We start from the raw sequence: 27,859 nt of genomic DNA, 5'->3' as shown, positions 1-27,859 counted from the left end.
TCACACAGGAACAAATGCCGGTGAATCAAAAAAGTCTAAAAAAAGCTTTTTATGTATCACAAAGGTTGTTTATATTGTTGTTTATATTGTTTATATTGAACTACATTAAATTGTACTGATGACATTTTATTGTGATTGCTGCATTTCACTGCATATACTGAAGCCTCAAAATGGCTCAAAATTGAGCTGTAAGTGCTGCAGCTGTTATTGTCTTGATGAAAAAATGATGCTCGCTCTGGGTGGTGACTGGTTGTCCTTTAACTTTACAGTGAGGCATTAACTCTTCTCCACTCGTAGCTCCTCAGCAGGAAGGTAAGAACAACGTCTTGCAACTTGTTTTAACATTTTTATTGTTTCCACTCTTGGCATGTGCAGACCGTTGAACTAAAGTGCCTGTAAAATTATTCATTCCCACTTGGACCCTTTTATGTTTTATTGTTTTATGACACTGAAGAAGTTTGTGGACGTCATTTAGCTTTTTTTGACACTTGATACAAAACTAAAAGACTTAAAGGCTAAAGTGTTGCATTGGGAACAAATATCTACTAATGTATGAATTAAATGTAAATATAAAATACAAAATAAGTGCAGAAGTGTTCGCCACCTTCGAGTCAATATTTAACAGATGTACCTGTATGAGGAATCACACCTGCGAGGCCATGTCAGGTCTAGATTAGGTTCCATTGTGCACATTTGGACACTAGTTTTCACCTGTTCTTCTACATAAAGCTGATCAAGTTATCAGCTAATTCTTCCACAAACTGGACTCTCTGGACTCTGACGGGACATTAGGTTTGTTTTCATTCAGACTTTGAGAGTTTTTAAATCAGTTTCACCCACAAATACTTGGACCTAAAAGAAAAAACAAACCGGGAAATCACCTGTACGCAGCAGCCATCTCAGCCTATAGCTCAGTCAGTTTGTTGCAGATTAACAGCTGTGCTCTGACTGACCTTTGTGTACTCTTAAGGATATTCAGCGTCTCGGGAATATTCATGTATTCTTCCCATTGTTTCTTAGTTTCTAAAGCCAGGTTACAAATATTTTGGAACCTTTTATTTTGCTGTGTCAGTGCACTTTAACGCTCATTTAGTGTGTGTTTTATAACTTTAATCACAGAGACTTGCTTTTACACTGAAATTTAAGACTTCATTCCTGTTAAACAGTGTCACAAAATGCTTATTAAATCCTCTGTGTGATTTGATTAGATTATAAAAAAAAAGAGGCCAACGGGGGGGTTTATGTAGGCACTGTGCATGCAGGGTGTGCCCTACCTTTGAGAACTGCAAGCATCTTCCGTCCTGACTGGCACTGAAGGCTGATGATGCTGCATACCATAGCTGTCCAATAAAGTTTTAAGAGGCTAAAGGGCAATAAACATTGGAACAATGGTCCAATCACACTTCACATTTCAGAACGATTCTTTTTTATATGCATGTGCTTTTGAACACTGACCCCATAAAACATTAGGTATTGGTTAATTTTTGATTTTTTTTTTTCTCCTGATTTTCCCTCCCAGTTGTTACTTGCTGTCGTGGTGTAGCTCATAAAGGGCAGTGAGCCGGACGGTTCTTCTCACTGTCACCATCATCGTGTTGGATATCGGAGAGGGAGAAACTGGAGTAGACTCGTGGAATCTAAGAATTTAAAACTCTGAGGAAACTCCAGTCTTCTCTCAAATTGGGAGCCGCTGATTACCCCCCTCTTCTCCCATTACACTCTCCACAATGGCGACAACTGCGGTACCTATTGGCTGCGAAGCTCATGCCACGGTCTGCTCAGGCGCTAACTGCCTCGTTCCTCCAAGCAACTTCAATGAAATACTGAGCCTGGTGCTGAGCACGGTGCTCACCGTGATGCTTGCTTTGGTCATGTTCGCCATGGGTTGCACCGTGGAGATCAGAAAGCTGTGGGGCCACATCAAGAGGCCCTGGGGCATCTTCATCGGCTTCCTCTGCCAGTTCGGCATCATGCCTTTCACAGCCTTTGCCTTGGCGCTGGCCTTCAATGTGCTGCCTGTGCAGGCTATTGTCATTGTCATTATGGGCTGCTGTCCCGGAGGCACCGGCTCGAACATTATCTGCTACTGGCTGGATGGAGACATGGATCTAAGGTAAGGAACCAGCTGGTTGGTTAGCAGGCTCATTGGATAATCTAATGTTAGTCAGTCATGTGGTGTTTGAACGAGTGAAACCTGTCCACCTGACGCACTGGAGGGTTCTCCTGTTGATGGACTAACTGTCTGGCAGGAGAAACAGATTCTTCAGTTTAAAGTCAAAGTTTTTAGCACAGAGCATTTAGACAACTTTTGAGATCCCTTCATTGAGAAATTGGCACTCAAATGCGTGTCCCCATGTGGGTTACTAATGAGGCTATCATGTGGTGCACATGGTTCCCAAAGTGAGGAGTAAGGACCCTTTTGTGCTGTACTATGTGGGCTAATGATTGGGCCAAAATGGGCCACCTATTTCTGGAACAGGTGCTGCTTGAAAAATGAAATGTCATTAAAGGAGCTTGTTTGACCAACACTGTTCATATTCACCTGGTCCTCAGCATCAGTATGACAGCCTGTTCCTCCATCATGGCCTTGGGGATGATGCCTCTCTGTCTGCTCATTTACACCACCACCTGGACTTCCAGCGGCTCCATCCAGATCCCATTTGACAGCATCGGTAAGTAGAAGCAGCAGTGGCAGACTTGTAGAGAGACTTTCTAACCTCTTGTTATTATGTGTATCATCACTTTGTGCTTTTGCTCCAGAAGCACTCGACAGGATTATTATAATCCTGCTGCATGAGATGATGTGAAACCTCTGTATCCTCAGGTATCACTCTCGCAGCCCTTCTTATTCCAATTGCTTTTGGAATTTATGTGAAACACAAATGGCCCCGTGCGGCAAGAATGATCCTCAAGGTAGGAACACTCAGATTATTTTTGTGAACCTGATACTTGATGAAGGGATTTGTTACGTCATTACTGTATTGTGGCTGTATCTGCTGTGCACAGGTTGGGTCCATTGCAGGCTTTGCCCTCATTCTCATCATAGCTGTGGTTGGAGGAGTTCTCTACCAGTCCTCCTGGACCATTGCTCCCTCCCTTTGGATTATTGGAACTATCTACCCCTTTATTGGTTTCAGCTTGGGGTTCGTCCTGGCCCGCATTGCAGGTCAACCCTGGTACAGGTAGGGCGTCATGATGTTTGCCATGAAACTGCGACTGCATCAAAAGGCACACACATGAATAAGTTGACTTCCTCACAAGGTTCTTCATCATTCCCTGCTTTGTTCAGATGCCGAACCATTGCACTGGAGACTGGTTTCCAGAACTCCCAGCTGTGCAGCACCATTGTCCAGCTGTCCTTCAGCCCCGCTGAGTTGGAGATCATGTTTGCATTCCCCCTCATCTACAGCATCTTCCAGCTGGTGGTGGCAGTCGTAAGTGTGGGAGGTGAGAATTAAGCAGGCAGACACGTGCACAGTTAAAGTTGCCGATTTTGTCTAAAGTGACACCTGTTCATATCTGATTGGTTGAATCTGTGTTTACATAACTGCAAGGAAAATTATACAAGCAGAGGAGAGAGGATGCTGCTTGGCTGCAGTGAGCTCGAGGGCAATGATCAAAGTAAATGATAATAAAATATATGATAAGAAGCAGTATAATTTAAGCGGCTGGAATGCTTTTGTCCATAGTCGTAGCTGCTTGCTTATGCTTGCAGCCCTGCCCATGCTATTTCCTGTGCCTCCTGCTTTTTGACATATTACGTAAGTAAACAAGGCTTGACATTGATGTAGTAAAGATGAGAGGCTGGCAGTAAGACTTCAATGAAAATCTGCCCGGTTTACAAGGACAACTCCCTTTAATTGTCGCATTGTTCATCATCTCTTTATAGACTTTCCAGTTTGTAGTTTTCTCAAACAAGAATAATTAACCTGCAGAAGGAGAACAAGACAAGCCCTCAGTGACAGAGAAAAGGCTTATTCACTGACATCCAGTTAATTTCAACGCTACATGTCAGTTTCTGAATCCTCGTTTTTGTCCTCCACAGGCTTCCAGGCATACAAAAGGTTCCGCCGCCGTCATTCAGGTGATGAAGACGGTGAGGCTATCGAAGACGGAGATGATGAAATAACAAAAGATAAGGACTATGCTATGGAAAATAGCGCTTATGAGTTCAACGAGAATGGGAACAGCGACGAGAAGGAAAAGAGCTCTTACAAGAACACCCAGCTGTGAGATGACAGAGCTGCACATCACAGACTTTGGACTATCAGTACAAACATCTACAGTCTAACTGTGAACACACGCTGCACTCTGCAGGCCGGAGGTGTGCACCCAAACGTCTTCCCTCGTATGGCCAAAAGTTATGCTATTGTATTAGTCAGATATCAGGCTCCCTTTCCTTAATTTATTCATATGTAATTATTTAAAACAACTTTGCTCTGTACGTTACGTCAGAAAGCTCTTTGTGCACGTGTTCCTGGATAAACACATTTTCCTCCGTCTTCCATAGTTCAATCTTCATTTAGCACATGTCCACATACATACATTTACTGTCACAATTCATCTGAAAGACACAGAGTTGTGTCACATGAGAGGAACTGTGTGCACGTCTGACAGCTGATGTTTGACACTTAATACTTCTTTATCTTCTGTAATCGCAGTATATTTGTGATCAGTACATATTCACACGTCACCTCTGTATTATGGAAAAGTGACAAACACGTATTCTGCTGTTTCATGATAAGTGATTTCTGCTCTATTAATTTCCTTTCTCTGCGTTTTCTGGACTTTTCATGGATGTGCAGAATATATTTTACTGAACTTTGTACTTTCTTATTTACCTGTTTTAGAAATGTGCCTCCTGAAATAATGTATTTTTCTCAAAAAAAAAAAAAAGTTTTACATTTTTGTTGTGTGCTTTGTTGTAATAATTAATGTTTTGATATGAATATGAGTACTAGTACTCAACTCAATAAATATTAATATTTGTGAACTATGCCGTTATGTTGTATACGTTTGTTAGGAGAATATAAGGACTTTTAATTATTCAAATGACGATGACCGTGATGCTGTCATGAAAACAGTAGCACATGTAGAATTTGGTCTTCTGTAGTAATATAATAAAATGTTAACATTTACAGAGCACATGGTCTCAGGTCAAGGTCAGAAACATAAAATAAGCACATTCCACTCTTACAGTTGTTCAAAGTCCAAACTGGAGCAGCAAAAGCACGTCAGCTGTCCCCAAAGGCCATGAAACGTATGTGCCATCATGGGATGACAGCAGTGTTCAGCTGTGTGTGACACAACTTCAAACTGAACCAAACACACACTTCCTTCCACACACACTCGCCCCTCCCCCTGATGAGTGCACACAGGCTGCCTTCACTTACTACACGGAATGCTGGGAATTTTCCTACTTGCACATGGCCATGATTGCAAAAATGTTTATCTTCTAGTCGTTTTGTTTCACAGGCAAACGCCCACCATGGCACACCCACACAGCTGTTTTGCCTAATTAAACTCCTCACTGAGACAGGCTGTGTGAAACTCAGACACCATGACAGACCAGCCAACATGTGTTAGCGTGTGGTGTTGGAGGTGGGAGCCGAGTGCACGTTATCCTGACCAGCCAAAACACTGTGGCAGAGGAGCGGTTTGCCAATGGAGCTCCCCGTAGATGAGTGTTTTTTCATCAACAAGTGTCCACAGCAGACCTTAGCCTAGAGACAGGACTCTCCCCTAAGCCTGAAATGAAAATTAAAGCAGTTTGGATGACCGGTAGCTAACCTGAGCAAGGAGAATGTCCAGTGTCCTCTCTGGTTCTCCTTTAGGTGAACCCATGCTGACCAATGGAGTGGGGCCAACAGTAGAGTGCACTGTCCATGCACTCCTCATGTGTGCCTGTCTGTGACTAAAGAGAGAACGTGGAACTGCATCTCAATCCGTCCTCGCAGCCTCAGGGTCACCTCCTTGTTCAGGCTGAGGGTCACTTGCCTGAAGACTCTCTTCCCTCAGAGTTGTTTGTCTGCCATGGTGATCAGGCACAGGGGGCCCCTCTGTCTGTGTAATGTCTCATTCACTGGATTTGTGATGCAATCTGCAGGAGCTCTTCCAGCGGACCTGCAGGGACTCTCCACTAGGGGCATTACGTCCATGTGGGTGCATTTCAGCGGTGTCTCAGTGGACGACATCTGTCTGGCTCCTTCTGGACTTGCAATTCGACCTTTGTGCGGTCATATCTTAGGGGCACAACCGCTGACTTTGTGTTACTATCTAGGCAACCTCATGTGTTTTGATGAGATCTTATTCAGCTGTCATGGTCTCAGAAGATGAATTGCCTTCACAGTCTTATCAGTAAATATGTGTCATTTCATAAATGAATCCATTGATAAATCGAAACAACCTTTCATACTTTACTGTTTGTAGATGTAGCTACTTGCCAACCCTCTAGCTACTTGCATTAGAATGCAGGAAAACAGTCTCTGAAATGAATAATCTACTGTGCAAAGATCCACAGATACCCTGGTTAGGTTTGGTCTCCCAGTTTCGGCTATGACGTCTGGAGGTTGGCAGGTATGCTTACCAACCATGCTTAGTGATCATCGACCGTGATTACTGGCTTTTTATCTCTAAATGCTTTAAAATTGTGAATTTGCTTGCTGAAAATTTTAAGCAAAATTCCTGGTGGTTGAGGGGTGATGTCATCAATGCCTGCGGAGGATAATGTGACTCATCAAATACACATACTCCTCACATATCAAATCTCCCTCTGAGCTAAAATGGAAAGTTGGCAGCCCGATCTCGAACGCTGACAATAGCATTAATTAATTTGCAATGTAATTTTTTTCCACCTCAGAAATGCCTTGGGTATCTGACTTAACTGTCTCACAGTTATGAGCCTTGACAGCAAATGCTCAGCATGAAACAACAGAAACTAAGATGCACCAAATTTATCAAGTTAAAATTTATATATATATATATATATATATATATATATATATATATATATATATATATAATTTGTGCACTCGTTATTAATGTATACCCTGAATTCATTTCGTACCATTTAAATTAGGCTACTTAGTTACAACCACTGCTTGGCATCTTGCTAATGAGGCAGGCCCAGCACTCATTTCAGCCCTGACCTGTTTTACTGCATGTGTTATTATTGTTTTTTATTGTTTTTCTCAGATTCCAAGCAGAGTAGCCTAATTTTGCAGTACAATCTTGTCTGCAATGTAAATGTCATTCTAAGCACTGATATTGGAAAATATTTATGTATTAATGTCAATGTTTTGTAACTTTCCACATCTGCAATACATCCAACCAAGTCGCGCGGCTATTTTCACCGCTTTCCAACTTAGAAGCCGCAGTTTACGAGGCGTCCCTGAACGCAGCAAAAGCTCGTTTACAGAGGGACAGTCGGAGGAAGAGGAGCGGCGTCGTAAGTAATAAATCAGCCTTTACAACATGATTACTCTCTCTATTCATTAAATGCTTGTCGCGCTATTTAGGAGCATGCTGACGATTTGGCACTGAAGGACAAGCTGTTTTATTTCCGCCAAAAAACGTTACAACCGGCGAAGAAGCTTCAAAAAAAGTTCCTCTCCTCGTTTCCTCTTCTTCTTCAACTTAACGGTTATTAGCCCCGTCGGGTTTGTTTCCGCTGTAATTAACGGAGACACTGAAGGATGAGACCGTAAAGTTATCACTTACTCCTGGTTAGTTACAGTCATTTTGTGTGGTAAACAGCCAACTGTAGGGCGGTGATGGAAATTGGATCCCAAATTAACGGGTTGCCATGTTACTCACAAGCCGCCGTTAGTAACGGCACGTTAAAGTTAACGCGGCGTTAGCTAGCTAACCGTAACTAGCTGCGCGTCTGATGCTGAACTTAAGCAGCTGGAAAAGATGTCAGAAATGAGTCGTGAGCCAATCCAGAATTCAGCTCGTCTGCAGGAAGTCGTGCTAACGTGAACTTAACGTGTCACCACAGTCAGATGTAACGTTAACTGAAGGGGCTCATTGAGGAAGGTCAGCTCGGTTATCGAGTTAACCTGCTGAGTTAGCTGTTCAGCAGCGGGAAACGTGTGTGTTTGACTTCAACAGAAGAAAGTGTCCAGTGATCCAGCAAACACCAAATTACTGTGAACGTTTCAGGAATCACAGGAAATCACATGTTTCTCACACTGCTTCACACTGTGGTCACATTAACTCTACACTGAAATCAAGGTGCTGCAACATCACCTTTCTGTGACTCAGCAGGTGTGTGACCTCAGATTAACATGATGATAGACGGTGGTACAGCCGCTGACAGGTGAAAACACAGGTGAGTGGAAGCCTCTGCAGGAGTTTCCATGAAGAGAAGTTGTTAAACCACAGATGTTCTGTAGTTCAGAGGACATTCAGACAGAACAGCCTGTCTCAGTCATTCATTTCAGGCTGAAAATGCAAACTGAAAGGTGGCGTCTGTCCTGACATGTCGGGGCACAGAACTCTTCTCCTTGTGTTTGTTTAATTCATTTGTCTGCCAGGTTTTACACAGAAACACGCTGACGGCCCACACGTAGTTTTAAAGGACAGTAGCTTTGCTCTGACGCTGTTTCCACCTCGCACAGAGACAGAACGTTAGAAATGACTCGCAGTGTAAAGCAGTCCAATCAAACAGCAGCGCAAACAGCATCCTCAAAAATAACCGCTGATTCTTCATCACTGCAGTTTCACAAAGGTTGTGTGTATTCTGTCAGATTACAGCTGTTACATTATTCCTGATTATTGGAGCCTTTTCTGTCTGCCTGATATTTATTTTCTGTGGGAATTTTCCCATTTTTTTTCCCAATAACACACAAAACAAGATGGGCCTCTGTAGTAACACTGAGGTGTTTGGACAGGGCGGAGCGAGGTGTGTTACTACAGTGTCGTGACCCCCGGGCTGTTTGCTCATGTGACACTTTGATTAAATGGTCAGGCGGCCGCAGCGACATCAAGGTGAGGGTAGAGGAGAGGTGTGTGTCGCTGCGTCACGGTGTGGAAAATTACTGCGCTGGAATGTGTAAGATTAGCGTGTTAAACCCCACCCAACACGCAGCGTGTCCTCATAAACATGGTAAAGGATTGTTGAAGCGAGTCATCAGTTTTCTCAGTAAATGTTTCCGTGTCGTTTTCTGACAGATGAGTCAAACCATATAAATCACTTATGGCTTCTTGTGTGTGTGTAAGGTCAATGCCCGGGTTGCATTTTATCACTGTGGTTTAGTTCAAGTTGGGTAATTAAGCATTTTTGACTGGCAGCAATTAGTCCATTAATCCATCAGATTGACAGAAAATGAACCAGCAGCCGTTTTGATCATCAGTTAATTTTGATTTGATGCTTCCAGCTTCTCTCACATGAGGATATGCTGCTTCTGCTTGTCTTAACACGATAAACTGAATAAACAAGACAAAAAATAAACAAGACATCTGATGACGTGTCCAACATTTTTCACTACGTTCTGACCATTTATAGATCAGACTCTCGATGTGTAGCATGTCGTGTACATACGTAGTCGTGCACGGAGAATACAGGTCTTATATTTTGATGATTTTGTTCTGTGTAATCTAGTTTTTCATTATTACCAACTACATGTTTAGATTTTCTCCCCAAATTGCCGTTAATTAAAGCTCTGCTACAGTGAAAACAGAAGCTGCTGTTGTTATTACTGCTGCACAATTAGAACATTTCTTCAAGTATCCACAGCTAATTGTGTTATGAGGTCAGTCTCGCTGTTGATCTAAGTGGCTGCTAAAAGTGTTGGAAAATGATTTTGTCGCCCAAAGTGATCAAATAGGACCAAAGAAATGAATTAGCATGGCTGAAGTTAGAGGGACGTCACCTGTAAGAGAACATTTAGCGACTGGAGAGATTGTCCCCAGAGCCAAGCGTCACGGTCTTTCTATGACACCGGGCCTGTAGCAGCAGTCCCAGCTGAGCCCCCACAGGAGCGACGCTCTCCACAGCCATAACAACTAGCACTCTGCAGCTAACACACGGCCAGACTCGACTCGTGTGGAGGGATAATAGATGATCCATTTTCTGGAAGCCCCCTCCTCTCTTCTCACAGCCATAAAACCGCAAAGCACCTGACTGTCGTGATCTCAGCTTTATGATGTGCTGAAGCAGGTTTGCCCCTGGAGGTTGTTTGGTGGTGGACGTGGTGGAGCTCAGGAGGCTTTGGAGGAGCCGACAGAGAGGCTTTAAATAGCTGCGTGATCAGGGCGACTGACGTAAACGGCACAGATCGCCTGATGCTGGATGAGGAGTGCAGGCGGTCGGTGTCTAACTTAAACTGAGCGAAAGGCCTGTGAGTACGTTTCATACAACATTTCTCAACACTTTGATGTTGTCCCTTCAGGAAATGGTCCAGTGACAGCCGATGACACCAGCTATGAGTCAGAGTAGCCCCTGCCTGTGGACTCGGCTACCCCAGAGCAGCCGGTCCCCACGTGACCGCTACAAGCACGCCTGCTGCAGCTATGATGGAAGTGTCTACGTCCTGGGAGGAAGACACAGCAGCTGTCTGAGGGACTTCTGGAGGTACAGCGTGGGTAAGCGCTACACACACAGCTAGCATTAGGTTTATTATAGTGCTAACACGTAGGTATATGGTATTTTATACAGAGTGTATGGAAAAGTGCTGTGTGTGTGTGTGTGTGTGTGTGTGTGTGTGAAAGTAAGGAAGGTGAGCGCCATGTGTGATCCTAATGGTGTGTGTAATCGTGTGCTATGTTTCAGTGTGTAACGAGTGGACAGAGCTGAACTGCAGCGGTGAAGCTGCTCCTGAAGAACTGGAGGAGCACTCTGTGGTGGCTCACGAGGTACAGCTTCATTATCCTCTACCGCTTTGATCTCTGCTGATACTGCACTGAATATGTTTCACAGCTTCCACCTTCTTCAGGGCTTCCTGTATGTGTTTGGAGGCATGCTGGATTCTGCGTACACCAAGTGGAGGTGTCCCCTCTGGGTGTTTGACATTGGTGAGTTACACTGTGGAGACAACTGGTCCAACTGATATTGGCAGCCGGTGTTATGATTTTCTCTGCCAGTGCTCAGACTTGACAGACAAAGCCTGTTGTTGCATGTCGCTTCCATTCTCACGCCTCCGAGCCCCTGTGAAAATATTCAGCGCCATCGTTCAGCGCCGTGTGAGACCCGTGAAAGCTCTCGTGAGCTTTGAGAAACGTGTTTCTCAGACATTTGTCACAACGCTTAAACGCTTGAGCATAAAGGAAAACTCCCAAATATAAGAAAGTTTGATTTAAGATCACTAATACGACTCATGTAACGAAGCTGCGTCAAGCACAACTTTGTGCTGCAGTAAAAATACCACAACTTGTTGGTTCCTGTGTCTCCGCTTGGTTCAACACAGCTTAACTCTGCCTCAGTCACCAGCTCCTTTTTAATGACTTGTACTTGATATTGGTTTGTGCTTTTAATATTTCCACTGAAGGAAGGAATCTGAGTCTGTGTGTCTGCGCTTTGATGTCCCCGTCCCACTCAAATCTGAGCTGAGGACACAGAAAACCTTAATCTCTTAACCGTTAAGATCGTCTGTGAGTACAGTCTGCAAGTCCAGTTCAGCTTCTCTGCCACAGTGTTTTAGCTGTATTTCAGCTTTGGTGCAGAACACTGGAGTGTAAAGACATATGTGAGCTAATGAATCAGAAGCTGCACATTTTATAAGAGACTGTTTAAGACTGTAAAATGCTCTCATGTGGAGTCTGTAGCCAAAACTTTGTTCCCATGTTTTCTGGATTTTGTGTGGCCTTCACAAACCATTCGTTCATTTGACGACACGCTCCTTTTTCCATTTTTGAGCTGAAGGCTGAGAGAAGGCGCCCGGTGTGTGCGTCTCCTTCAGCCGTCTGTCTGATGTGAACATCGTTCAGTTCATATGTAATTTATCTCCAGCTTCATTTTTGTAACTTTTCATTTTGTTGTGTGTGTGTTTCCCAGAGAAGCAGAAGTGGGTGCACTGGCAGGGGAAGACGGGCTCCCCCCAGGTACAGAGCGCCTTTCACATGAGGTCCACTGAAGTAGAAACAGATGAGATGAAAACGCTCTCGTCTCCACTTCAAACTGTTTTAAACTGATGATAAACAGCATTTTTATTTCATTTCATTCATTTAATGCCTCATTCTGCATGACCACCCACTAGGCCGTTAGCGAGTTTAAAGAGTTGAATCTGCTCTCACTTTAACGAGTTTTCCCTCAATAACCTCCTAATTACTAATAATTGATGGTGAGGACGTTGTTGTGCATGAATTAAGATCTTATTAACTCCGAGCCCAGAGTCAGGACTTAATAAGTGTTTAATAATGACTAACTAAGAGCCAGTATCCTGCTAATACACATGCTAATGAGCAACCAGTTAACGATGAATATGAATACTTTAATATAAAGTGTGGTCAAAATATCACGAACAACCTTTACAAAGACGTAATTATTGCAGATGTTTTGGGTTAACGGAGAGTTTTAAACAGATGACAGCTTTATATCAGGCACTGAAGGTTTTATTCTTAGACGCAAAGAGTACTGAAAATATTATGTTTAGGAGCAATTCATGTGTTTTTTTTTTTTTTCAACAAATGAGTCAAAAACGTCTCAGCTCCTGGTGGTCATGAACGCAGCAGCACCTGTGCAGGTGTCCCTCCAAATGAAGGCAGACCTCAGACCTGGAGTTCTGTCGGCTCCATGGAACCTAAAAACACACAGAAACATCCAAAACTGAGCAAACTGTGCAAACCAAAGGAAAAACCAACTCGTGCGTGTGTGTGTGTGTGTGTGTGTGTGTGTGTGTGTGTGTGTGTGCGTGCGCGCGTGCGTAGACCCAGACGCCCACCAACAGGAAAGGTCACAGCGCCGTGGTGCTGGGCTCGGCCATGCTGCTGTACGGAGGGTTTGTGGACATGAAGGGATCCTCGCAGGAGTTCTGGAGTTTGGATTTTGGTGAGTGTGTGTTGTTCTTGTTTCCATGCAGCGTGTTCATTCGTGTTGCAGCCGCTCGTGGACGGACGCGGTGTGTTGGTCCTGTTTGTTGTACTTTGCATGTTATGAGCAGAAACATCCTTTTTCATTTGTTTTGTGTCTCTGTGCAGAGCACCCCACAGCTCAGAGCTCTAATATGCACCACTGTCTTTATATACATGACAGACACGATGGCCTGGTCCCTGCTGACCGGATCTCAGCAGGGCTCTTTGGGCCCGGGCCCCCGACACAGTCACTCAGCCACGACCTACCAGAGCTGCATGTACCTGTTTGGGGGCTTGAAAGGTTTGCGGGAGCAGAGAGACTTCTGGAGGTGGAACTCCAGCAGCCACACGTGGACCTCCCTCAGAAACAAGTGAGTGGTCGTCTCATGTGTCAGTCTGTCCCTGTGGGTGTCGGCTGGGGTCCACAGCTAAAAAAAGCTACGTCCGTTTCTGGTCGAGCATCGTAAGCGTTGAGGAGCTCCGCCTGGACGTGAGAGCAGCCCCCGTCAGACACTTTTAGAAATAAAATCGTATCACTTCACATGATCACACAAATTCATCCCTGATACTGGTGTATCATGAATGATGACAACCTCAAAGTAAATGTGAGATGCACCCCGTTCACAATCAGCCGTCCGCGCCAGCAGACTTCACAGGCAGTTTGTCAGAGCGCTTCATCGGGCCGCGACCACGTCTGACGGTGACGGAGGAACCTGATCCTGTTCAGGTAATCGCCAATACCGAATGCCTCAACACCTGCTGAACAGCCAGGGATCAGCTTTCAGACGGCTCAGCTGCGCTAACGCAGGGCGACACGAAGAGGGCGAACACACAGGAGAGCAGCACGCACACACATCCAAACCCAACATGACATCATGAAATAAACACGACTGTAAACGACTGGAACCCTGCAGCGCTCCAACGTCGTGGCCGCTCTCCATCAGAGTCTCTGCTGTGACATGGAAAAAGCGTCTTCCCTGTCATATTTCTGATGCGTGCACAGTCCCTCTCTGGGTCTCTCCAGCTGTCGTTCTTGTTGTATGAGTTCAGGGTGATCCGAGCACTTCCTCCCCACCCTGTCACAGCTGGTGGTTCCATACAGAAAGAGGCAAAAGGCCAGTGCACACAATAGACACTGTTTAGTGTGTTCCTTCCTGCTGACACCACCTGTTGTTGTTTCCTCAGGTCCGGACCCTCCAGACTGATGGGCCACTCCACTGTGGCCTACAAGGACAGCATGCTTCTTTTTGGGGGAGGCGAGAGCCAGAACTCTCCAAAGAACTGCCTGTGGAGGTACAGCTTCACCACTCAGACCTGGAGCCAGGCTGCCACGCTCCCAGGCTCCAACGCCCCAAACAAGATCCACCACTGCTGCGCTGGGCTCGGGCCCAGCTACAAGTCCAGCACCAGCAGCCCCTGCTCCAGCCCAGGACTCCAGCCCAGTCTGCTGGACGGGAGGCTGAGGCCCTTCAAGAACAAGTGCTTCCCTGCCCCACTCACTTTTCTGGGGTCAGAGGGAGCCATAGAGCTGGAGACGTTCAGCCCGGACAGACGCTACGGAAGCCAAAAGACACACTCACAGTCAGAGCGGGAGGGCTTGATAGGCAAAGACACGCAGCGCATCGGAAACTGCTTGACCTTTGAGAACAAGGCGTTCAGGACACAGTGCACCGACGAGGACCTGCTCAACGGGGAGGATGACGACGTGGCCCTTCATCTGCCTGATCTGCTGCTGGTGCTGGGGGGGCGGCCGTGCAGCAGACACAGCCCCATCTCCATTTGGCAAATGACTCTGACCGACTCATAACAGCCAAGAGCAAACGTCACACGACACAGTGTTACATCATCACCTCACCTTTGTTAATACGTTAAAGAGTTTACTCACATTTTGTGTACAAGAAAATAACCTGAAATATTTTTATAATACTTTAACTTTTTGATGTTTATTACACATTTTCTTTTTCAGAAAGAATTTAACATTAAGAGATATTATAGAATTATTACAGTTGTTTACAGTTATCTAAAGAGGCTGATGCAGCCCACACCTGAGCATGAACACAGACCCTGGATCTCCTCACTACCTGCTCCCTGTATTATCTGTGCTGCTGTCACACTTTGCTCTTAATTTGCACTAACAGTCTAACATATTTCAGCCCCATGCGCTTCCAAATCTTTGCACAATTGCTTTCATCTTCTACAAACTGACGACATGGAGAGCAGAATGCCTGTAATACCAGATGAATTACACATGATGGCACCAGAGCTCAGCGTTCAGGTGTCTCTGCGACGTGTACCTGCAGCAGAGAGCTCAGTCATCGGCCTGCTGAAGGGGATCTGAGAGACACGGAGACTCTGAGGTCGTTGAAAGCCCTCCGCTAACACATTGTTGTATCTGGTCTTTTCATTTGTTGTTAATAAAAATGATAAAGAAATTTCAGCCTAATCCTTTGAAGTCGATACCTAAGATGCGTCTTCTTCCATCCTGTCTGACATCACATCTGTCTGCTGTTATCCAGTGATATACCTGTAGGAAAGGAAACCGATCAGCTCCCACGCTGCAGGCCCGGCTGCTCTAATCCATCACTCCTCACTGCGTTTGGCCTATATACCTACTTCACTGCTGCATGTGGCACACACCTGCTCCGAAAAACTGCTACAAGTACTTCTACTTCGAGAACACATGATGTCACTGTGGTACACATTATACTGATCTCACGCAGTAATTCATTGATGTTTCAGTATTCACTGTTACACAAGCTTCAGAAGCATTTCATGGCAGCATGTTTGACCCTTTAACAAGTCTCATCATAGTGTCCTTCAACCCAAGAGTCATTTTTCCTTCTCATACAAAAGCAACATAATTTTGTCTGACATTGAGTCTTAATCTGACTTTTTAATCAGAGTACATATAGTGTTTGCTTCAGTCTCTGCACTTAAACCTTTTTAAACTCTCTAAAACTGCCTGAATTACATTTGATAGTGTTCTCAAGTACACTAATTATTACATAATACACGCCTGTCTCTGTGTAAAAAAGAGACATATTGTCCATTTTAATGTGCCATCGTGCACATTGCTGTGCAGCATGTAGAATCATCACTTTGACTTGCACCTTCTTTTAATGGGTTCTATCAATGCACAGTGTTTATTGAAGAGATACTGTTGTAGAATTACAGACTGTGATCTATCCAGTGTGTAATGAGGGGTTTATATCGGTAGATGGCGCTATGTGTCTGTTAATCAGCATTGCAGCATGCCTATGAACTCACTTGACTTCTGTTCCAACTCTTATTTTATTCGTTCACTCAATTTTTTCATCTTCCATTAATATTTTTGACTTTATTTTGTGCAAAGTGAGACTGTTCTGTTAATAATCAGAAAGTTTCATGGACTGAATGCATGACTGGTTTACAGAGACTGAACTGGTCTCGTGGGGGGTTGAATATTGGTCTTTTACACGGCAGTGTAAGTTTAATTTTCATGATCAGCTCAGAAACTGTGACCTAACATCGTGCAGGGTGACACAACCTGCTTTGAGCAGCCTGGACTGCCCAAACTGAACCTGCGCTCTCCAGACCTGAGACCTGAAAGTCGGATGATCAAAGTCAGCTTCAGTCTCTAAGTCAAATAAAACCTGTGAGGAAAAAAATTACGCAACCTCTCTGTGGCCGGCGTGTTACCATAATAAAACCTTGTTCCATCAGAGGCGCTGAGACGTAGTAGTGTCCAATAATCCCTTGCGTCCCAGTTGGTGGAAATCCCCACGTGGTTTCGACTCCTGTATAAAAACTTTGGGTGTGCGGAGCCCCTGTTGTCGTGATTGCAAAGGGAGAAAAGGGTCTCAGTGAGCAGCATCTCGCAGGACGCACTGGCCATCCACAGCCGCGCGCACCGGACGCGGTACCCAGGCGCACACACAAAAGACGCGGGACTCATCGAGACTTGTTATTCTCTTTGGGAGCGCAGCTGGAGACGTGGACTTTCTGCGTGTTTGAATGGGAAGGAGCCGACTGAACGCGTTTGGACACCGAATGGCTTTTTATTTAGACTCACGGCGAAGCGACGCATAGATCCTCGTTTGTTTTGGTAGATTTCACGTCTGAACTGAGCGCCGTGTGACAGAAGCGCGTCAACAATCAGAACTCCTGAGTGCGCCTCGCAGTCACAGAGATGAACTTTTATCTTGTGCAGAGTAAAGACGCCTCGCTGGATCACAAGATGAGCGCGTAATGACTGGAGCTAATTAGCCTCACAATTTCAGCAGCACTCTCCTGTGATTGGGAATACAAAGATTTCATTGGCTTGTGTGGATTTCTTGACGCGTCTCACAGTTGGAGCGCAGATGGATGTTCTCCTGGAATTTGCAAATTTGTAAATTAAACGTAGCTTTAACCTCAGTGTGTGTTTTCCGCATCCACTCTTCTCTTCCATAGCATTTGGACTGTAATTTCAACTTTAGAAAAATGAGCATATACTGTCTGGCTTTGTCCTGTTTGGTTGCGTGCGTTCTCTCCGTGCGCTGCAGCTCGGTGACCGGGACAGAGACTCAGAGCTCGCCGCAGGAGTCGTGCGCGTCCTGCGGCCTCAGGGCGCCGGATCAGGCGGAGCGGGTGAACATTGACTTCTTGGAGGCGGTGAAGAGACACATACTGAACCGGCTGCAGATGAGAGACAGGCCGAACATCACCCATCCCATCCCGAAGGCTGCGATGGTGACGGCGCTGAGGAGGCTGCACGCCGGGAAAGTGCGAGAGGATGGGCGGGTGGAGATCCCGAACTTTGACGGACAGGCTGCATTCAACAACGAGGTTCAAGCGGAGAACTCTGAGATTATCAGCTTCGCCGAATCAGGTAATAATCAATAATTCATTACGCACATTCAAATCGACCCCTCAATGAACCCGTGCACCTTTTGACTTTGTGTAACGGGCAGCTCAGGAAACCAGGCGAGCTAAAACTTTAAATAGTCTCATTCAGAGATGAAGTTTCACTCTGTAAAGCTTCACGTTGATCTGAATAAGCAGCAGAGATAAAACAGACGAGCGACAGAAACCAACTGGATCCAGTTCAGCCATCATCTTCATCACCTCATTACATCATAACTCCATCATTCCTGCCTGAAGCCAGTGGTTAGTGTTAAACCTCCCGTTTCAGCCCCGTCAAAATTAAACCGAAATGAAACTAAAGACAGAGTCCTTAAATTACCCTCATGCATTGTCTAGGGGATAAAAAGCACCTCTGAATCCAATTTCATCACTAAAGCTGTGTTCACATTCAATACTCCAATGCATAAAGCCCTCTTTTAGACGGACAAACGGACAAAGTCCCTCAATTGGCCATTTATCCCTTCCTCTAAGAATGTGTATCTAACTAATTCTCAGAAGTCCAAAGAGAACACCCTTTCCTTTCTCTGCCTCTCTGTCTAACGCACACACACACACAAACACAAACACACACACACACACACACACACACACACACACACACACACACACACACACCACCTAAACTCATCTGCGCTTGACAGAATCCAATAATTGTCAGTTAGCACGGTGAGAACCACGTCTTTGACACAGACTGTTAGTTTAACAAAAAGAAAACATACAATTAAAGACACTAAAATAGGACGTCTTAAACACACACACACACACACACACACACACACACACACACACACACATCATCCTGTATTTTCCCATTGGCCCTGCTGGTACAATTAGCCTGAATGGGCTGCGAGGTCCCGCCTTCCAATGGGAATGATCTGAGCGCCCTCATGACAAGGGAACAAAAGCCGGGCAATTATTATAAGAGCACTATGTGTTCCTGCTGAACCCAACATGTCAACGTTAGGCAGGGAAAAAGCAAAGAAAACAAAAGAAATCAGAATAATGCATGAGACATTTGAGTTCGTGCAGGGTTAGATTGGGGGAGAGTGGGTGGAGGGGTATGGTGTTGGTGATGGCAGAGGGGGGTGACACTGTGTGTGTGTGTGTGTGTGTGTGTGTGTGTGTGTGTGCCCATATTACAGTGTTGTAAAGAATGTTTTTGTCGTTCTAAAGGTTCGCTGGGCTCCTTTGCTTCTTCTTCTTCTTCTACTTCTGTTTTTTTTCCGAGTTCTATTCTTCCTCACACCTTTGAGCCTTTGTGTGGCATTGTACCATGGAGCTGGCTTGGGTCCCTGCTCCCTAGACCCCGTCTGCCTCCTGGCCAGCTGGCTCACGCCCCCCAGATCGGATGCTGCCAGCGGGGGCATGGCTCAGAGGCAAGGTCTCCAGAAAGCTCTGAAGCCAGGGGAGCTTGTCCCCCAAGCATGAGGGAGCCTGAATTGTTGTTGTCACAGTTTAGGACAGGGCGGGTTGGGGGGGTGAGGTTGGCATATGTTTAGCCAACAGCGAGCCAGCGAGTGGATGGGGATAGGTGTTTATGTGCATTGTGCGTGTGTGCAGCCGTGAGGTCAGCTTGCGTCCCCTGCCTCCCCTCAGCACTGGGTTAACTGCGTGCTTGTCAGCCAGGCCGCCGGCTTCTTATCTCCGGTTGCGGTAGCGCAGAGGTAAGAGGTCTGCCAAGCGGCCCTGAGCGGGTGAGGGAGACGATGCCAATCTCCCTTCTCCCCTGACATGGTCCCGTGGGTCCTTGCTGAGGGATTTGGTGTCCCGTATCCACAGGAGCGGAGCGGGGAACACAAGCAGGGAAGGAGGGAGGGCGAAAGAGAGAGGGGTCGATGGAGAAGTTTAGATCGGCGCTTCTTGATTGCTCGCTATAGCCGTTCGGACCCAGTGAACTCACGGCGAGTGGTCCAAGACACGGAATTAAGACTTCATTATGGGAGGTCATTAACTCCGGCCCGGTTCCTCCAGAGGATCGGGTTGGCAGGTTTACTTCAGGACACAACTCTTTCAGGAGGAGCTGTCAGTCATGGCCATCCTGGACCTGCTCCAGACATTTTCCACATTCACTCACAAGTGTGTGTTTCAGTCCTCAATGGGCCTGGCTGCCTCTGTATACCTTCTGATCCTCTAAATGATTTATGCAGCATTATTAAAAATGCCCCTGTAGTAAAGCTTTGACAACAGCAGAGCCAGTGCTGCAGCAGCCTTAACCCCCAGCCAAAAGTCTCAGCCCTACCTCTCCATCCTCAGCACCTCCTTCACCTCCTCACCCTGTGTGGAATTCCTGGAGTGCTGAGACTCAGGCCTGAGGGATGGCTGGCGTATGCACGCACGCCTCTGCTCATGTCGGAGCCACGAACGCTCCTTGCCGCGCCCTCGCCCCTCCGCGGCGTGTGGTCTTGTCGACAGCAGCTTTGAGTAATGAGCTCTGGAGCTGCCTGCCTGCCTCCATGGCCTCTTCCCCAGCTTGGTGGCGCAGGTGGGGACACGCTGAAGTAGCTCTTTATCCACACAAGCCCACCCAGGTGTCCTGCCTGCTGATACTCAGTCGCAGCTTTTCCACCGTGGGGTCAGGCGAGGCGTGTCGGGGCCAGCTCCAAATTGTTTCTAACGCTGGATGAAAAGAACAATTTGTTCCTGAAAAGGGCCTGAGCAGAAATAAGTCATGTGACGGGGTGGCATGTGCTGTCAGTCCTCAGGAAGCCGTGTGATCAAACTCATATGCAAGTGATGCTGAAGGTGATTAAAACACGTCCTGCTCAGCGAGTGCTGCACATGCTGCACAGCTGGGCAACGTGAGGAGTTTTACACGGATTTAATCATTCAAAACAGGCGTTTCTTAAAGCTGCAGATGAGTCTCTCAGTTCATTTTGGACCTTGTAAACAGCCGTTGACAGAACAGTCACCTCCAGGTCCATTTAGTAGCTGTTCTGGAGCATTTGATCATGTCACCTGAGCCTCATCAGCTTTCTACAGTTTTTTCAGAGCAAAGTTGGACGAGAAGTCCTCAATCTGCTTAGAAAATAGAGAATTGGATGACTTTGACTCCATGACATCTGGCAAACTGTCTCCATGCGTTGTAGTTGAAAGCTCCAGAGCAGCTGCTAAAGTGACCTTGAAGTGAGATGCTTCGTCATCAGGTGATTAAATTTAGTTTCTGTGCTTTTTACTCTCCTGTTTGCGTTTAGCAGTGTGGCGGCGACGCCTTCAGCAATTCATTCATAGTTTCTTCTGTTACAGAATAACCACAGTGTCTCGTAATCCTTTTCAGCGCTGTCAAAGCCATCAAATGGGTCTATGAATGAAAGCTAAAAAACAACTCATTAATCATTATTTCAGTAATCGATGACTCACTCAGTTGTTCCAGCTTCTCAGTTGTGCAGATTTGCTGGGTTTTTTTGTCTTATGTGGTTAGACATTAAATGTGTTTGGGCTGTGAACCAGTATTAGACAGAAGAAGCAATTTGGCCTTTTGGAACGTGTGATTGGCATTTTACACTATTTTATAGACCAAGCAATTAATCAACTAATTAGAGATAATAAATGTTGTATTGATTGATAATGAAATTGAAAGTTAGGTGAAGTCCAATAATAGCATCAGGGCTGTTAGTGAGACATGAACAAAGAGCTAAAACCGTCCACCCTGAGTCAGCTCTGTCCCACAGTGTCCTGTCCTGAAGTAACACACACACCTTTAATGGAAACCAATCACTTTGAGCAAGCAGCAGCTGAGCTGTTAGAGTCACGATCGGTTCATTTTCAGGCGTCGCTCCTCGTCCTTTGATCAGACTGTCACACTGTGCTCGCTGCTGTGCGATCCCCGATTTTCGGAGGTCGGAGCTGTCGAGGCAAGTAAGAACGCAGAGCGCTGAATGAGGTGAGAGGAGTTACTTGTAGCCCTGAGGGGCCTTTAACGGCAGTCGCAGGAGAAACTGCTGTTCAGCTGATTCCTTTATGTCGCTCACTTCAGTCTGTACTCAGAGTGCAATAGGTACTCTACCCACAGGCTTTGGTATTGAGAAGGCTGATGGCTGATGTATTCCTTTCCAGTGTGTGTGTGTGTGTGTGTGTGTGTGTGTGTGTGTGTGTGTGTGTGTGTGCATGGATGGATGGATGGAAATGTGTGTGTGAAGTGCTTGAGCTCCCAGCTGACATGTGGAGAGCTGGTCTGAACAGGTTTCTGAGTGAATGTAAAGCCATGCTTTACAGGAGGAAGAGGCGTGAGGCGCCTTAAAGAGGGGGCCCGTCTTTGGTGGCCACCTGTTGACACTGACACACACTAATCAGTCGGCAAACAAAGTAATTTAGCCGCTTTCAAAGGCGCTGCTCTGCTTGAGCACATTGTACCAAATCTCCTGAAATAGAAACCTTTCAAGTTACCTCAGGGTAATTTGGAAGACATCATTAGGCTTAGGAGAAAAAAGAAAAAAAAATAGTGCCAGGGAGAGCCCATCGCCACCTTTAGACTCCCGGGATCTCTTCATTGTGCCGCTGCAGAAAGTGGCCAGTGTCATGTAAATGGCTTTTATTTTTGCCTCATCATGCTTTTTGCTGGAAAGCCACGCGTTTCAATACGGGGCTGCAGCGCGGCTGTCTCCCAGTGCCTCACAGGGGGCTTTGTGCTGTCACTCTCAGGGTGCTCACACTGGAAGGAGGGGGGGAGGGGTGGGGTAGGGTGGGGGTGGGGTTCAGGGGGGCTCTAACTGCGAACTCAATGAACCCCCCGGGAGCCTTGGCGGTGACCGCCACCCTCCCACCTTTTCAGCTTGCGTCCTTCCTCCTTCCCTCGGTCTTCCTCTTCTCTGTTCTCCTCCCTGTCCCTCTCTCTCTCTCTCTTTTTGGGCCTGTCACTTACAAAGCTGGACCCGAGGCCAACTGGGCCTGATCCCAGAACTGGCTTGTCACAGCTGGCCTATCAGGAGCTGCCACAGAGGTCAGCTGACACAGTGATTGAGGGCGAACAGAGAAAACAAGGCCCTTAAAAGATAGAGCTGTGCCCTTTTTGGGAGGCTTTCTGCTTGTGTGTGTGTGTGTGTGTGTGTGTGTGTGTGTGTGTGTGTGTGTGTGTGTTTGTGTGTTTGTATGTGTGAAGAAGGGAAACACTCTTTATTCCTTTCTCTTGAAATAACAAACGCATTTGACGAAACATTCCTCCAACAAGGTCTGCTCACTGGAAGTGTTCCAGAGCTTTCAGCCACATTTCTTGGCCTTCAGCAGCCAATACAAACAAATTCTGAGTCGTCTTGGTGATGGTTCTGTTGTTATTTGGATCATGTGACAACAGGTGGTTATGATGGGCGAGGTCGATCTCTGTTATCAGATGTGTTATCACGTTACAGAAATTCCACAGTTCACGGGATGACAACTGAGCAAACTTCATGTGTGTGTGTTCACGTTTTGGACGGTTAATGTTGTTTAAATGGAAGGTTGAGAATAAACATTCCCGTTTTTGTTGTCTCCAACAGATGAGCACACATCCTCCAAGTCTGGTCTGTACTTCCTCATCTCCACCGAGGGCAACCAGAACCTGTACGTGTCCCAGGCCAACCTGTGGCTCTACTTCCGTGTGCTGCCGGGCGGTCCTGAGAAGGGTCTCCGGAGGAAGGTGACTGTCAAGATCCACTACCAGGAGTCAGGGGCCGCCAGTGGTGCAGAGGGAGGCCCGGGAGGCGGCGGCGGAGGGGGAACGGGCCGCTGGGCCCTGGTGGAGAAGCGGGTGGATCTGAAACGCAGTGGCTGGCATACTTTCCCCCTCTCGGAGGCAGTGCGGGCCGTGTTCGGGAAAGGCAGCCGGCGGCAGGACCTGGAGGTCCACTGCGAGGGCTGCGACACGGCCGGCGTGGTCCCGGTGCTGGTTGACCCGGGCGACCCGTCCCACCGGCCTTTCCTGGTGGTTCGTGCCAGGCAGGTGGATGGAAAGCACCGCATTCGCAAGCGGGGGCTGGAGTGTGACGGCACGAGCGGGGGCCTTTGCTGCCGGCAGCAGTTTTACATAGACTTCCGCCTTATTGGCTGGAACGACTGGATCATCGCGCCAGCCGGTTATTACGGCAACTACTGCGAGGGCAGCTGCCCAGCCTACATGGCAGGCGTGCCGGGCTCAGCTTCATCCTTCCACACTGCAGTGGTCAACCAGTACCGCATGAGAGGGATGAGCCCGGGCTCGGTCAACTCCTGCTGCATCCCCACCAAGCTCAGTACTATGTCCATGCTCTACTTTGACGATGAATACAACATCGTAAAGAGGGATGTGCCCAACATGATCGTGGAGGAGTGTGGCTGTGCTTGAGTCCACACCGACTCTTCATTACCTTTGAACTTGGAACAGTCAGAAGGCCTTTTGTACAAACGGGACGTTATTGTACGGTACACATATACAATATATCTATACCTACTGTATGTGCAAGCAGCATGCACGCTGGTACAATCTAGCAAACGCAAGCGTCAGTGTTGTGTCCACGTGTGCATGCGCTTGTTTGCACGTGTGCGTGCGAGTGTGTGTATTTATCAGAGTGACATGCTTGCTGTCCGAGTTTTTGTCCGTTCGGCGACAACTGGTCAGCGATGGGACGAGAAGGGAATGATTATCACCAAATGATACTTTGCTCTAGTTTGCCATTTCTAGTCAAAAATAATGGCTCATCATCTCCTCTTGAATGAAGATAACAAGCGCTTAAGGAAAGTGACAGGATCAGCCGATGACATTGGCTTCACCCCGACGCTCCCGACCCCGCTCCTCCAACCCTCTTAAGTACTTTAAGCACATGACAGACTTTTGTTTTTATAAAGCACTGACAATTCATCAGCTTATACAATTCAGAACACCAGCACTTCCCTACTATGCCGACAGACACAGTCTGACCGTCCTCTCTGGTGGAATTAGACCGGCAGCGCTTAATGCCTTGCAGGATTATACCCTCCGCAGAAAGGCAAAAGAAAGTCGTCCACAGAGCTGCCGCCGCTGCTGTTGTCGTTCTTGCTGTTGACTACGGGCCTCAACCTCAGCTTCCTGCCTAAGAGTGCTGCAGGCCCTGCTACCATGACAACCAGGTGATGATAGATCTCATAAGTGCACTTCACATGTGCACCGGGAGCGACAGAGAGAGGACTGCCTCCTCCTGCCCTCTGTGGCCCAGCAGGAGTGGGCCCCGGACGTGGAGACTCTAGTTTTGGCCCAGTGGGTCGCCACAGTGCAGTGCAGCACTTGCAGAAACTGAAATGCACACCCTGAATAGCACTTGTCTAAAGAAATGCCTTCCAAGGGGTACTGAGTGTCCTGTCCTATCGCGAAATAAGTGCCACATGAGCTATGCAATGTATAGTAACCTATACCCATACTCAACACGCTCTATTAGACTGAATTCTCTTTCCGTCTTTGTCTTTCTCTCCTTCTTTCTCTCTTCAGTCCTCGACTCTTTATCAATACTTGAAATGTAATCTTTCGCCTCCTTTCCAAAGCGAATGATTGTTGTGACGTTTGCACTGAAAAGTTGCGGGATTAGTGAAACAAAAACTGCCATTGAAAAGTTATTTTTATAGAAGTAAACTGAATTTTGTTTCAAATGTATTTTACCTAATTAATGGAACCAAAGAGGCCAAGATTTTAGCTATTGTACTAAGATGGCAAGGCCATTGAGTTACTGTGTACAATGTTGTTTTTGATCATTTGCAATAGGCCTACCACTGTATCAGGGTACGATATATGATTTCATTTCTTAGCTCTATTTTCATTCTCTGTTTTGTACAATAAGCAACACTTCATTTTTTCATCTTTAATTCTATTTTTGTTTCAGTTTTCTATTTAATAAGAAAGTTATTTTTAGTTCCTGTCTAAGAATCATTTAGTCCAATAAATGTCACCTGTACAGTTTATGTAAAATAAAATGTTTTCTTAAATATTTGGTAACTTTAAGTTCTTTCCCGCGTCATGCTGCTGAGGCTTTCTGTGTTCTCCTCCCGGTGAAACCTCTTTCTGAGCCGTCTCATTAAAAACAAAAAGTCGGGGCACTTCCAGAAACACGCATGCACACTTGAGTCTTTGTCTGCTCTGGTTGAAACATAAAACATCTCTGCCTCGCTGTCTGTCAGGACTCAGTGTTCCTCGTACTCTGGAGCTGTAGAACAGTAATTACAACTATGATTAACAGCTTCACAACTATGATTAATGCTGCCAGCACGCAGACCTTCACATACCTGCCTTTTGGTTGCAGCCCCTGTTGTGCGTTTGCATGTGCATGCAGTCGATCGTGTGTTAGTATCTGTATTTGGGCATGGGTGAGTGTTAGGAAACCTGCAGCCACGCAGTCTATTACACCAGAGTGGTTTTCCCTGCAACACTTCTTCATGTTTCTGTTTCTCAAGGTAGGTTTACAGTTGCCATAATGTCAGCAGCAGTGTGTCAACACTTTGTGCAACAGCACAAGGCTTGCCCGACTGAATGCCTGCCTGTACCAACACCTACCAACGGCTAGATTTCATCTAATGTTTCTGCAAGGCTCCATCAAAACACATCACGTGTCCCTGTAAAATATCAGTCAGATAATTGCTCTAAATGTATCTATTAGGATCTGCCAAGGAGCGCAATGAGATTTGTTTGCCTGCAGGGCAAATAGCATGTTAGGGAGGGATCAGTGTAACTAACTCTTTACCTGTAGCTGGATAGGTGAGTCAGTAGCAGCAGGAGCAGCAGCAGAATATCTCTCTCTCTCTCCAAAAAAAAAGAAAAAAAGAAACTGAGAAAAAACAAATCAATATTACGGTGCGTGTGACTGACAAGCATGCTAACAAGAAGATAAATCATCTGTCAGAGTGATCTGAAGAGACTGGGGTTGTTTTTAATCTACTTGGTGGAGACTGCACCTCTCTAGACAAATGACAGTCTGTGCTGAGAGCAGGGAGAGAGATGTGTAACTGTCTCGTCATGCTTCCCAACGCATGCCAAAATCTCCACAGCTGGAATGTTAATGACGCTGAGCAAGAGCTGTAGGCCATTGAGCGTGCTGCTGGTCATGACTGCACTCAGGGCCACACACCCGCTCGCGCACAATCACACCGTAAGTGTGTGTGTTTGCACGTGCATCCAAACTGTTTGTATCAATAATCTGTGCAGCATTGTTACAAATCCATCGCTTAGCATGCCCTCGTGCAGACCTGTGTACATAATCGCGCTCGCTCACATGTCTTCTTTCCCAAAGTCACATTCACACGTATGCACTATAAACAAGACACTAAACACAAATATATATGCACACGCACAACCCCTACAACCCCTACTTATCAGCTTAAACAAATATTGTCCCTCCGCCCTCCCTCATCTAATACCGCCACAGGTTGAGGTCATGACAGCTGCCAAGTTGACGGGGTCAACTGGTTTATCACTGCAATAGCATTCATTCTTCCAAATCAGCCGGGTCCACATTCACTAATGAATTTATGACTATTCATCACCCGGGGCCAGGCATTCCTGCGCTTCACCTCGCCTGTGTTTGGCTGGAGGAATGCACCGTATGTGTTCAGGATGAGCTCTCACCTATCTTTGTTTTCATTTTCCTTATATTACCGAACCCCATTAAAGAGTTTTCCCTCTCCCAACCTATGATCCCGGCTCTTTGCTAATAACTCAGTTCACTGAGCTAACACAACAGGATTTCTATTACCGGCGATTAAAGGCTGACCCTTTGTTTCAGCTTCTAGACACCATGTAGAGGCACTCTTATTTTAAGGATTTATGGTGTGGGCCCCCTAAGACAGGAGGCTTATTCCACCCCTGTTTACTTCTCCCTACAACCCAAAGTGACATTTTGACCTTTGGAGCAACGTGGACTGTGGTCCCTGCAAGCTCTCTCTCTCACGGCCGGATTACTGGAGTAAAAAGGCTTTGCAACTTGAAAGCATATTTGTGAGCACTAATGAGCAAAAAACTTCATTAATCCTATCATTCTTAATGGCTGCATTCTGTATC

At 46.3% G+C, this 27,859-nt stretch overlaps 3 protein-coding genes and 1 long non-coding RNA gene across 4 annotated transcripts in view; 3 read left to right on the top strand and 1 right to left on the bottom strand.

The window, feature by feature from the left end:
* Positions 1–1,282: 1,282 nt before the first annotated feature.
* On the top strand, positions 1,283–4,233 carry slc10a2 (solute carrier family 10 member 2). The gene is made up of 7 exons (XM_076747757.1): positions 1,283–1,298; positions 1,663–2,113; positions 2,554–2,672; positions 2,825–2,913; positions 3,007–3,182; positions 3,290–3,447; positions 4,046–4,233. The coding sequence occupies exons 2-7, from the start codon at positions 1,728–1,730 to the stop codon at positions 4,231–4,233; spliced, it is 1,116 nt and encodes a 371-aa protein (XP_076603872.1). The 5' UTR covers positions 1,283–1,298; positions 1,663–1,727.
* Positions 4,234–7,392: 3,159 nt separating this feature from the next.
* On the top strand, positions 7,393–16,222 carry klhdc3l (kelch domain containing 3-like). The gene is made up of 8 exons (XM_076747421.1): positions 7,393–7,447; positions 10,395–10,587; positions 10,775–10,857; positions 10,938–11,016; positions 11,996–12,042; positions 12,868–12,988; positions 13,193–13,382; positions 14,197–16,222. The coding sequence occupies exons 2-8, from the start codon at positions 10,416–10,418 to the stop codon at positions 14,816–14,818; spliced, it is 1,314 nt and encodes a 437-aa protein (XP_076603536.1). The 5' UTR covers positions 7,393–7,447; positions 10,395–10,415; the 3' UTR covers positions 14,819–16,222.
* LOC143330695 (uncharacterized) overlaps positions 12,334–27,859 on the bottom strand; it is a 71,244-nt gene continuing 55,718 nt past the window's right edge. The window contains exon 5 of the long non-coding RNA XR_013077967.1: positions 12,334–12,740. This is a non-coding gene — a long non-coding RNA (uncharacterized LOC143330695). The remainder of the gene's footprint in view (positions 12,741–27,859) is intronic.
* LOC143330694 (inhibin beta B chain-like) lies at positions 16,685–25,721 on the top strand. Its single transcript, XM_076747422.1, has 2 exons — positions 16,685–17,860; positions 23,364–25,721. The coding sequence occupies exons 1-2, from the start codon at positions 17,473–17,475 to the stop codon at positions 24,185–24,187; spliced, it is 1,212 nt and encodes a 403-aa protein (XP_076603537.1). The 5' UTR covers positions 16,685–17,472; the 3' UTR covers positions 24,188–25,721.

Source organism: Chaetodon auriga, chromosome 13 (assembly GCF_051107435.1).
Source record: "Chaetodon auriga isolate fChaAug3 chromosome 13, fChaAug3.hap1, whole genome shotgun sequence".
NCBI classification, from domain to species: domain Eukaryota; kingdom Metazoa; phylum Chordata; class Actinopteri; order Chaetodontiformes; family Chaetodontidae; genus Chaetodon; species Chaetodon auriga.
Note: the sequence above shows the minus strand (reverse complement) of the source record. Positions and strands in the feature narration are given on the sequence as shown.